Source organism: Thermobia domestica, chromosome 13 (assembly GCF_964235325.1).
Source record: "Thermobia domestica chromosome 13, izTheDome1.hap1.1, whole genome shotgun sequence".
Taxonomy (NCBI): Eukaryota; Metazoa; Arthropoda; class Insecta; order Zygentoma; family Lepismatidae; genus Thermobia; species Thermobia domestica.
The window spans coordinates 94,487,950-94,500,700 of record NC_137466.1 but is presented as its reverse complement, the minus strand read 5'-3'; the positions used below and the strand labels follow the sequence as shown (position 1 = coordinate 94,500,700).

At 34.7% G+C, this 12,751-nt stretch overlaps 1 protein-coding gene across 1 annotated transcript in view; it reads left to right on the top strand.

Moving 5' to 3' along the window:
* Positions 1-12,751, top strand: part of LOC145669237 (uncharacterized) — a 138,951-nt gene that overhangs the window by 124,487 nt on the left and 1,713 nt on the right. The window contains exons 16-19 of the mRNA XM_081737561.1: positions 4,373-4,513; positions 8,184-8,312; positions 9,517-9,642; positions 11,621-11,755. Of these exons, the coding sequence (XP_081593687.1) occupies positions 4,373-4,513; positions 8,184-8,312; positions 9,517-9,642; positions 11,621-11,755 (531 nt within the window). The remainder of the gene's footprint in view (positions 1-4,372; positions 4,514-8,183; positions 8,313-9,516; positions 9,643-11,620; positions 11,756-12,751) is intronic.

Sequence of the window (12,751 nt, the reverse complement as noted above, 5' to 3'; positions counted from 1 at the left end):
TAAAATACCACATTTATTGTTCAGTATTGCAAACTAAGGATGTTATAGTATCACAAACATCCAAAATTTGGAAGCCTCTATCACACATACAGCAGAACGGAGATGGCCAAGAGACAAAGAACATCGGATACTATACTCAGCATTGGATACTATGGTCATGGTATGACTTGTTTTGAATGAATAGCAACGAATTTACAAGGGCTTGAAAATTTAATTTTTTTGGAAAGGCTTTATTTCGAAAACGTACTAAGGTAAGTATCATAATTAATTAATTGTGTGGTTTGCCGTTTACATCACTTCGATATCTCAAACCGTTCCGGAGATATGATAAACATTGATAATGTTAACAACACTTCTGAAAATGGACAACACTTAAACTGATTTTGGTTTTCTTCTCTTTTGTATCATTCTAGAAATAACATTTACTAGGTGTAATTACAACTAGTCCTCGCAATTACATGGTTTAAGCAGTATTGCAAACTTCAGCAATGTTTATCATATCTCTGGAACGGTTTAAGATATCGAAGTGCTGTAAACGGCAAAATAATTTACACGTACATTGCAAACCACACAAGTAACTATATATGATACTTATCTAAACATTTTTTTTCGAAATAAAGCCTTTCAGAAAAATTCAAATTTTCAAGCCCTTGTAACTTCATTGCTTTTCATTTAAAAGAAGTCATACTATGGCCATAGTATTCAACGCTAAGATACTTCCGATGTGTATTGTCTTGTCCATATCCGTTGTGCTGTATGTGTGATAGAGGCTTCTTAATTTTGGATGTTTGTGATACTATAACATCCTTAGTTTGCAACACTGAATAAAAATGTGATATTTGCAGTTTTCGTTTAACATGTTGATTTGAAATATGTAATAATCTGACGTAGTGCCGTTTGAAAAAAATATAACTTTATACTGGAATGGTAACACTGTTTACTGAGTAGTATTGCTTATTACCTAAAACAATGTCCCACTCCTTATAGTTACTTCATGCAGAGTTTCGCTTTTCTCCCTTTTTTGGCGTACCCATTATCAAGGAATTTCCAGATAAATTGTCCATCCTGTATGTATAATAACTTTACATATTTCATACTACGTGTATATATAATTTATACAGTGGCTCAACATAATTGCTACGCACCGTTACTTCATTTCAATACTCTTGACAAATACAGTATATAAACAAATATTAATAACATAATTGCATATTAACTGTTGATGAAGAACTTTCTGCCCATCTTGCCAATAACTCCTATAGTTGACAATTGACTTTAGAATAGGGTTAACAAATATATATATATAATTTAAATCTGCTGATTCTGGAAGTACCGAAGCATATATTTGGAACAATTTCTTTTGACGGTCTTTTTAAAAATCTTTTTAAAATCTTTTAATGTTTTTAAAACTCACCCATAAATAGTTATGGAATACAGGGTGTTAGATTTCTTAGACGATAATACGTTTCTTTTGAACTAACTAAAATACTAACTCTATGGCCTATGGAACCCGGAGGTTCAACGCCGCGGTCACAAAAGCTCTCCACTGACTTCTATCCTTAGCCAATTGGATCCACTTTCTACTTTGTATTCCTATCTCTGCGAGATCCATCTTAATATTGTCCTCCCATCTGCGCCTAGGTCTTCCTAATGGTCGTTTTCCGATTGGTCTTCCAGTTAAGACTTTGAAGGCGTTTCTACTTTCTTCCATTCTAGCTACATGACCTGTCCACCTAAGCCTCCTAGTCTTGATGACCCTAACAATGTTGGGTAAACCGTATAAATTATGTAGTTCCTCGTTATGAAGTTTCTGCCTCTCCCCATTCCCGTTGCTCTTGGGTCCGAATATTCTTCTCAGAATCTTGTTCTCAAATACCTTCAGTCTATGTTCTTCCCTCAGAGTAAGCGATCATGTTTCGCAACCATACAGAACAACAGGCATGATTATAGTTTTATATATTTTAAGCTTCAAATTCCTCGACAGAATTCGCGACGACAAGAGATTTTGAACCGAATAGTAACACGAATTCCCTGCTTTTAGTCGACATTTACTTTCTTCGTGAGTATGATTTTCGTCTGTTAATATTGATCCTAGATATTTGAAAGTATCCACTTTATCAAAGTATTATTTAATATTTTAACGCATCCGTAATTTGAAGTATTATGGTCCCGACGCACTTTCATGTATTTAGTTTTCTCTGCATTTACTTCTAAACCCTTGTCCCTGCAAGCGTTTAATAAGATCCCTGCATTTCTTTCTATTGTTCTCCTATCATCCCGTATTAAATTTACATCATCAACAAATGCCATAACCTGGTGAATACCGTTCAACTCTAAGCATTGGTTGCTATCTTTGATTTTCCTTATAGCGTATTCCAGGACAAAGTTGAATAATAATGGCGACAACGCATCTCCTTGTTTCAGGCCATTTTCGACGTGAAAGCTCGTGGACAAAAATTTTCCTACCCGGACTTTACTTTGGGATTCACTTAAACGTATTTAATTAATTTAATTAGCTTTCTCGGTGTTCCAAGTTCTGTAAGAATGTTTTATAATGTTTCTCTTCTAACCGAGTCGTAGGCCTTTCTAAAATCAATAAATAGTTGATGTACCGTAGTATTGTATTCCAACTTCTTTTCGAGTATTTGTCGAATGGTAAATATTTGGTCGATAGTTGATCGATTTCGTCTAAATCCGCGGCACTGATAATCTCCAATAATTTCATCTGCGTATGGGGTTAGTCTTGTTAATAGAATATTTGAAAGGATTTTATAGGATGTTGACAGAAGAGAAATGCCTCGATAATTATTACAGTCAGTTTTGTCGCCTTTCTTGTGAATTGGAACAATGATTGATTCTTTCCACTCTTGTGGCAATTTTTTCTTGTTCCAGATAAGGAGAATGAGTTTGTGTATCTTGTTTCACAATTTTTCGCCTCCAGCTAAAATTAATTCTCTGTTTTCGGACATTGAATATTTCCTTTATTCAACGATAATCTCTCTCTTATTATCGCTGCTACCAGGTAGTGATCAGTGTCACAATCAGCCCCTCTAAAGGACTGGACATCAATTATGCTAGATTGCCTTCTTCTATCTACTAAAACGTGATCAATTTGATTAATTTTTTTTTTTTTCCGTCTAGTGAGGTTCAAGTGTACTTATGAATGTCGCGATGTGAGTATTTTGTACTCTTTACGATTAGGTTTTTGGATGTTGCAAATTTCACGAGTCTAACACCGTTGTCATTACTTTCCTTATGCAGACTTTCGTTCCCTATAAGCGGTTTGAAAATATCCTCGCGTCCTACCTTCGCATTGAAATCCCCTAATAGAATTTTCATATGGTATCGCGGGAGTTGGTCAAATATCCGTTCCACTTCTTCGTAAAAATGTCTTTTATATCGTCATCCTTATCTTCTGTTGGGGCATGTACATTTAAAACAATAATATCACATCACCGACCCTTAAGAATAATAAAAGAATGTGTGTCAGTAACAAATCCAAACCGTTTAATTGCTAGTAATATTCGTTTGTGAACGAAAAACCCTGTTCCTAATTGGTGATTTTTATTTCCTTCCCCGTAGAAGAACGTAAAATATCCGGAATTCACAGATCCATTTCCTTCCCACCTAACTTCCTGAACTCCTACTAGGTCCATCCTGTATTTCTCTAACTCACTCCTCACGGGTTTTAACGCGCCTGTCCTATAAAGACTTCTAATATTCCATGTTCCAAATCTCATGTCCATTTTCTTACGCTGAGGCCGTGCCAAGTTATCAGTCCTTATCTGAGGCTTTTGTGAATGTTTCTGAACAAGTACCTTTTTTTACAGGATGAGGTTGTTAACTTTACTCATATCTCCAAGCTGGAGGACCACTTCTAGTCGTCTGTCCGCTACTCCTTATTCAGTATATTCGCAGCTAACTTCTATATCTAGAGGCCTTCTCCTCTATCCGCAACCTGAGGACGCACCATGCCGTGGTGACGGGAACCCACGTTACCCCGTTCTTTTGAACTACAGGAAGTAATAACATGAAACTTGATAACTTGGGTTTCTTACTTTAAGTAATATGTCTCTATGATTAACTTGCACGAATTCAATATCGATAACACAGAGAGCACGCGAGAGACAATCCTGACCGCTGCGAAATGCAAGAGACAATTACCTATTATATTAATTGTTTTAATATTTTGTTGAACATAATTAATAATTATCTGAAAACTAATGTTCTGTGATCTTCACATAGAAATCTTCGGAAATGCGGCTTTACAAATTTTAAAACACTTATATGATATTAAGGAGTTTTATATTTTATTTCTCAAGTCACATGAACAGAACGATGTATGACTTGTTGCTTATCTTGTTTATTTCAGAGCTTGGGGAACCATGTAAATTTCCACAGGATTGTACAATTAAGTCCAACAAAAGCTTAGTACAGTGTAAAGAGAAATGCGAATGTGTTCAAGGATACCATGCATCAGAAGACAAAACGGATTGTAGAAAGGATTTATCAGGTATATTTTCGATTAATTGTGCCTGTAAGTTACTCACTAATGAAATATATAGATTACTTATCAGAAGTATGACGAAATACTATCTCAAGCATACAAACATAAAACTATGTAATTTGCAGAATTTCTTTATCAGGTATGAGAAGAAAGAATACAACCTCTGTCCAGAAAGTTCGGTGAATGTATCTATATTTGGAATGGATACTTGTTTTAACTGAAACAGCAATTATTGTCCTCCAAAGTATCCTTATTGATGGTAATGTACTTCTGGGAACGGTTGTACAAGTCCTGGAAACTTCTGGGGTACTCGTCTTTAGGGATGGTCTTCATCTGGGTCGTAACATTACCTTGGATGTTCGAAATATCCGACAACCTCTTTTCTTTCAGGGGTTTATTTCAATTTGGGAAACAAGAAAAAGTCCAAGGGAGACAAGTCTGAGGAGTAGATGGTTGATTGAGTGGCACAACTCCCCTGTTGGCCAGGAACTGCTGCACCAGAAATGCAGTGTGTGGCTGTTCATTGTTGTAGAGCAGGGTTCAATCGCCTTGCTTGGCGTACTGGGGGTGTACCTGTTTGATCCGTTGCAGCAGACGTTTCAGTATTTCCACGTACGTAGAGGCATTTAACGTTGTTCCCTCAGGGAGGAAATCTTTACGGACAAGACCCTAGGAGCTGGAGAACACCACGAAAATTGTCTTGATGAGGAATATCTTATTTCGCACTTTCTTACTTTTCGCTGACCCTGGACCTCGCTAATCCATACTTTGACGCTTGCCTTTGGGATCATACCTCAGGTACCAGGTCTCTTCGCCCGTGACGGTGCTTATCAGAAAATTTAGGTCCCAATCTGTCATGTCAATGAGGTCTCTACAGGAATCAAGCCGAATTTTCTTTTGTTCCGGAGTCCAAGTGTGGGACACGAATCTGGAGTAAAACTTGCGTTTACCCAAATCCTGAATTACTACGAAGTGAACCGTCTAATGATCAATTTCCATTTCCTCCGCTATAATTCTAATTGCCACACGACAATCTTTCGGCTAAAAATTCCTTCACTTTCTGTACGTTGTCCGGGATACGTGCAGTTGCAGGTCAGTCAGTTAGAGAGGGGGGAGCATCTTCCACTGTGTCCCGATTTTCTCGGAAACGTTTAAACCACTCAAACACACTTCAAGATGACAGTACTTTCTTCGTAAACTGTTATCAGCATTTCATGAATCTCTTTCGTTGATTTTCCAAGTTTGAAACAGAACAGTATATTCATTCTCTGTTTAATTTCGGTATCGTTTTTGGTATAGGCTCACTACACTTTCACTTTACAATGTGTTGTTTACACACGATAAGCACATTCACAGCGTCGCCACTAGGGGACTTGTTCAGACATGTCTTGATCTGTCCGGCGTGGGATGTGGCGGTGGCGCACTCTTACGACTGTAAGCAGTATGACGTCATTCACCGAACTTTCTGGACGGAAGTTGTATAATATAATTATACGAAAAACAAAAAAACTGAGAAGTATCCGAAGCACTGTCATGATGGCGCTCAGAGTAAAGAAACAATATTTCAAAGTTTAAAATGGAGAGAGTTTAGGGGGAAAAGAACTTAAGAAGAAATGTTTGGGAAGGATGAAGAAGGAAAGAGAAAAACATAAAAATGTAAATAAATAACAACAGGAATTTACGAAACATGAATTTAAAAATGAAACTGAATTGTAAAATTAATAAAAATTAAAAATAATGAAATATAAAATAGAAAATAAAAAATGAAATTACTAAAAAAAGTAATAAAATATAAACATAAATTTAATCTAACAGTATAAATAAAACAAATATTTAAGAAATTGAGGAAGTGAGGTGAGATGACCTTGTTACAGATGTACCAAGGGTACATTTCACGATAATGTGTGTTTTCACTTCTTTTTTGAGGGATATGGAACAACCCGGATGAAAGATTTTGTGAACTCTTGGGCAGAAGATATGGTCAAATATGATGCTGTTGTAATAAGCTGTATGCTAAGAGCGAGGTAGGGAATCTGAACTCTAGAAATATCCGTGATAATTGACGAAAGAGAAGTTATTGTTTCATCAACATATAAGGTTGGACAATGAGTGTATTTAGAGGTGTAAATGAAGTTGAAGGAATTCCAACTACTGGAATGGTGAAATGTAAGTTATCTTTGTGGTAGGATGTTGGAAAGTCACATGGTGTTAAATATAGACAAGTTGCATGTGTGGGTTTCCAACACTTCTTTAGTGGAGCGCAAGATGTTTGAAAAAGCTATCTTGTAATGAGTAAGGTGGAAGAGGCTTCAGGAAATGATTTTGAAAATAAAAATACGAATTTCGGGTGGGTTAGTGAGTAAAGACTTATGAAGTTCTGTAGAAAGTGGAGAGTTGCATGGTAATTCGGCTTATAGCTATTTTATACTTGTTTGTTTTCTTCGTTTTTTAATGGTTTGCAGGAGGGAGGAATATCTCCAGTTATAGAGTGCTGGCGAGTGGCTCTAGTAGTTAAAAAACATTGTAGTGGAGAAATACGCGTTTCACGAATGGCTAGTACACAAGATAGTGGATGGGGCGAATGGAGGATGATGATATGGAAGTGCGATCTCTTGAAATGGAGGTATTATATACTAATGTTAGGTTTGATATATATATAGGCCTATGTCACATATCAGTTCCCAACTCTTTAAGAACACCTCGTGAAAAGTTATTGTTGATTGGATAAAGGCTAGTTAAATTTAATCGAGTACTTGTTATTTAGAGGCTACAGAAGTAGTTCCATTGCTGATTTTCTGTTGGTTGATATTAGAAAAATGGTCTCAATGAATGGAAGCCAGATGGAACGTTGGAGTGATCATGAATGGAGAATTTGCTGTTCACTGCTTCTCATGAATAGGAAAGTGTGGGGAAGAAAGAAGAGTACGGAAATTTCCATGGTGGTATCTTTGATTTACAAGGTGGTGATTATTTTCGAATAAAATACAAAAAGAAGGGCAGTAATCTGAAGATGGGAATATATCCGGAATGAAGAATAGTGGAGAGAAAGAAGTCGTTAGAGGGGCTTTACTTCTAGACGTAGTGGGATGCAGGAATTGGAATTTAATGAAGATTTGATTGTTTATTTTCGAATGTGAAGTTATTTGTAGTGAGAACAACTAAGCTAGCTGGAATTCTATGCTAGATTTTTGGAGTTCAGTTTGTATATTTAGGAATTTTCAAGAGCTCTAAAATTATGACTCAATAGAATATTCGTAAATGATAAAATTAAGTGTATAGAAGCTAGGATGTAACTTGATAGTAGTAATTCGAGGAGGAGGGAAACGAAGATTCGTTTGGGAAGGCTACCAATACTAGAAACCATGTGTATCTCCGAGAACTGTGTGAGTTTTTGGTGGGCAATATTGTGTCCATGGGATTTTTCGTGCTTGTACTCTTTCCTCCAACATTATTATTCCACCAATGATTTGTTAATCATTCATCGTCAATCTCTTTCAGTTTCAGGGGTATAACTGTAGGCGCGTTCAACTAGAAACTGTATTTCATCTCATTTAGAAGTTTCAGTAACTTGAAATAATACAAACAACCTGCATTTATAAGGAACATCTATGTACAGACACTATTATAATTTAATAGCATATCAATAATACTTTTTTTTTTATCTGATTAATTTTAGGACTAGGAGATAAATGCATTGAAGATGTAGACTGTACAAGTGCGTTATCAAATACATACTGCAACGAAACGAGCAAAACTTGTATGTGTTCTACAGGATATTATACAGATGAAACAACATGTCAAACAGGTACCATGTGTATATATAAAATTCATTTTTGAAAAGTAATAGCCTACTGGACTTAAGAATCTTTATCCCGGCTAAATTAAAATATCGCCAATTTTACAGTAATTATGTGATATCTTCAAGTAGACAAAAGATAATTTGAAATATGGAACAAGAGCGCCCTAGACAATATTATTTTACATGAGAAACCGTTATCACGACTCACTTATCTGCTTTCGATTTCGAGCCATTTTAAAAATCGGCATTTATTTTCGCGTTTCTAAACAGCTGAAAACGGAAAGCCACTAGATGACTTGTGATAACGGTACCTCACGCAAAATAATATTGTCTAGAGCGCTCTTGTTCCATATTTCAATTATCTTTTATCTATTTGAAGATATCACATAATTACTGTAAAATTAGCGGTATTTTAATTTCGCCGGGATGAAGACTCTTAAGGAAAATAAGAGTGTAATATCAACATACAGGGTGTATCAGAAAAGACTTTACAACTTGGAAAACTCATATTTGATTTATTTATTTAGCTTACGGACATGCTTTTGGTGTCATTTTGTAGCAAAATACATCACGCTTTTTTACCCTATCCTAAAGAGGATCAATGTGGCTTCCATTGGAGATGCGACACACATCCCATCTGAAGTCGATTCCTGCTCTACAACGTCTTCAGACGTACGGGGACGACCTGAAGATTTGTTGTGTCTTACCGAACATCCAGTTTCAATAAAACACTTAATGCCACTGATAAATAGTAGGCCTACTGGGAGAATCTTTATCATATTTCGTATGAAAATTAGGCTACACAGTTGTCGCAGACTTCTTCAAACCAAAACACACAGCTAGCACGCTCGGAATCATTTAAGGCAGCCATCTTTGCTGCAACTGCCGTTAGCGCTTGTTTCTGAACTAGTGTACTACGTCAGTGAAAACTTGATGTGTTTTGCGACAAAATGACACCAAAGCCATGTCTGTAAGATAAATGAATAAATCAATATGAGTTTTCAAAGTTTAAAGACCTCTTTGATACACTTTGTATTTTTCAATTTCACTATAATCATTACACAAATTTCTAAGAAAACAAAAATAAATATTGTTTTTTATTCAATAACTGCATAAGCAACTAAGAACACATTTTCTCATTGAATTCATTGACTTCTTTCATTATTTTGGAAACATGAATTCAATAATTAAAAATTATCTTGCTTTCCAGGAGTTAACGGTTTCTGTAGAAATGAGGAAGATTGTAAAATTTCTGGGAACTTTACTTGCTCAACATTTGCATGCAAATGCAGCGATGGTTATGTTTCGAACAGCATTGGTGATACCTGTTTGATGGGTAGGTAAAATAATGTTAATGTACTGTACGTACATTCTGATAAGAGAATTACATAAATTACATTAAAACTTCACATCTCATTTACTTTTCAGGCTACATATTTTTATACATTTATTACAACTAATACATATTTATATTCCAATCTAATAGCAATGCGGGGTTAGATTTTATTTAAGGAAAAATTTGTTCTGAGTTATTATTTGCTAACAAAAAGTAAACTAATAAGTTATATATATATATATTAGATAATACACAAGGGTTGTTCAAGATTGATCAAGACTTCTATTACTAGACAGGAAATATACATGCATAGAAGCATCAAACTATGTCAATTTTTCAAAGTATTTCCCCTGAACATCCAGACACTGTTGCCATCGTTGTGAAAACTCCCTGATGCTTTTGCCGTAGAGAGAAGTAGGTTGGTGTCGTAACCACTGCAGGACAACTTTCTTGTCTGGAAATGCATCTCGCCCAAATTTAAGAATCCCAAACAAGCGGAAATCACTTGTGGTTAAATCTGGATTGTAAGGAATGTGTGGCAAAACCTTGTAGTGCATATTGGTCAGTCTTGTTTGAGTCAAATGGTACCCATCTTGCGCGTACCTTAGGGAAGAGTAAATGATTGTAAATGCTCTCCACGCTGTCAATAATGATATTGACTCTGTGTGTTATGTCATGTACTGTTATTCTCTGGTCTTCAAAGATAACTCAGTCAACGCGCGTAATATTCACCAGAGTGACTGCAATTGGGCGAACGTGTAAGTGTGGTTCATTTGCTATCAATTTCTGCCCATTGCTGAACTATTGATATCATTTGTATACTCTTATCCGTGACCGTGTTTGCAGTCTTCACCATACTGTGTTAGCAGTCTTCTCGAAATTTCATCAAGATTCACCACCTCCCTCACAAAAAAATTCAGTACTTGCTGCTATCTTTGTTTGCGCTATTGCAAATGCACCAAATGCATCGCAAAGGACCACGGTTTCTTGCAAAGAATCATGGTTTCTCTTGTAGAAGTAATAAAGTGCTACATTGAATCATTAATATTTACCATTACGAAAGTCTTGGTAAGCCTTAAATGATCCTTGTACTTTCACTTTTGCATGTTGGAAATATTCATTAATCTCTTTAAATTTTAAAAAATCTACGGAGAATGAGTAATTTCTATAATTGGCTCACGTTTCGAGGAATAATCAGATTTGTGTAGTTAGAGCAAATGCTAGGTATGCTTTTCCCTATTCTAATTCAAGCTTACATTTATTAAATTTTTCCTGGTTAATTACAATTAATGTACTAGACTTTATGAAAAGAATTAGAACGAAATTAGTCCTAGCAAATAGCTGAAGGCCCTATTGAAGAAATACTCAAAGTTTATACATGGCTCAGCGTCTGTGAGCAACTGTCTTTGATAGCAATTGCTTAATGTATACTTAGAGAATATAGTTGAAACATAATATTTGATTAAACCCATTCTCTATTTCAAATTTCTTCTGTTAACTTTAATCAGAACCTAAAGATTAATTTGATTTATTTTTTACCAAAAAAAAAAAAAGAGTTGGTGAAATTCTAAGTTGGTAACATTCGTTATCAACATATTCACATATTGCTTATTGCCCTATGCAGAATACACTTTCAATCACCACCAACATTAACATGCATCAAAGCATTTTAATTGTAACAATAATATGTAAGTAATTTAAGTGATATTTATCGTTTGGTAGGAGGAAATAATAATTAATGCATATAATAAAAGTAATTGAGTTTCCGAGAGTCAACTCTCTTTGAAAAATGGAAAGAGAGAGGGACAGAAAAGAAAGGAACTAGAAGAAAATAAAATGGAGACATACTGTATTTCCAGTGAATTAGCACTAACGGTAGATGTTATCAGAAAGAAATTCGTGACCTTTAGATATAATAAATGAAGAGAGGAAAAACACTGGTCACTTTGCTTAATGTTTTTTTAAAATCTATTTACAGTTCAGGAAACGCCGTTTGGTCCATGTGAGGATGATATTCAATGTTTGCAGATCGAACACTTTGTCTGCAGATCGAATAAATGTACCTGTAAAGAGAACTACCATTTCGCTGAAGGAACGTGTTGGAACAACACCCGTAAGTGAAGGGAAAAGAATGAATAATAAATTAACAGTTTTCTCTTTAGTTAATGGTTCTTCATTTAAGGAGTATTGTATTCTTCCTTTCCGTGAGTAATTGTATAAGGCTATCTAATTATTATTATTATTATTATTATTATTATTATTATTATTATTATTATTATTATTATTATTATTATTATTATTATTATTCCTTCACTAACCAATTATTTTGAATATTTCTACTTTATTTTAGAACATATTATACTGTACTTTACATCGCACTATTTGTAGAAATCAAAGACACAATTCATGACCTCTACAATAAGTTTCTTCGCTTTATCCTGATGATAAATCTGAAGAAAGAAACGTTTCGGCACACTGTATCAAGGAATTCAATTATAATTTTTACACATATTTGCTTTTTATATAAAATGTTCTTTGGGATTTATTTTTTAATTTGCGTTGAAGGCTAAAAATTATTCACTATGTCTCCATGTAAGTATTCTGTATAGAGATTCAAATACAAAAATAACATTAACTATACAGTATAGTTTTTTTTTTTTTTTTTGTCAATACATGCCTGTACTTCAGGTAAAGAAGTCAATACTTGATTATATTTTTGACACGAGACTTGTTTTGAACATAAGCAAATATATACATATAAATACAGATAAAAATGCAAAAGGAGCTAACACTGTTTTGCTAGTATGCACTCATGAAACAATTTAAGAGAAAAGGAATGGATGAATTTTTGATTTTAACATATGATAATATGATAAAAGGGAAATAGCTAACACTTACACAGACGTGTGTGTGTAGGTGTGTGTATATGTAAGAGAAAGAGAGAGAGAAACAGTTTTCTATGTTATATTACATTTGAGTTTAGAATATTGCATAAAAGCATTTACAAAATACGCTATGATCTTGTGATTTAAATTTTCATATTCAGGACGTTTGAATAAGTTTTATATAGAAATAAAAATGAACAATAACCTACTTTATTGTTAGAATA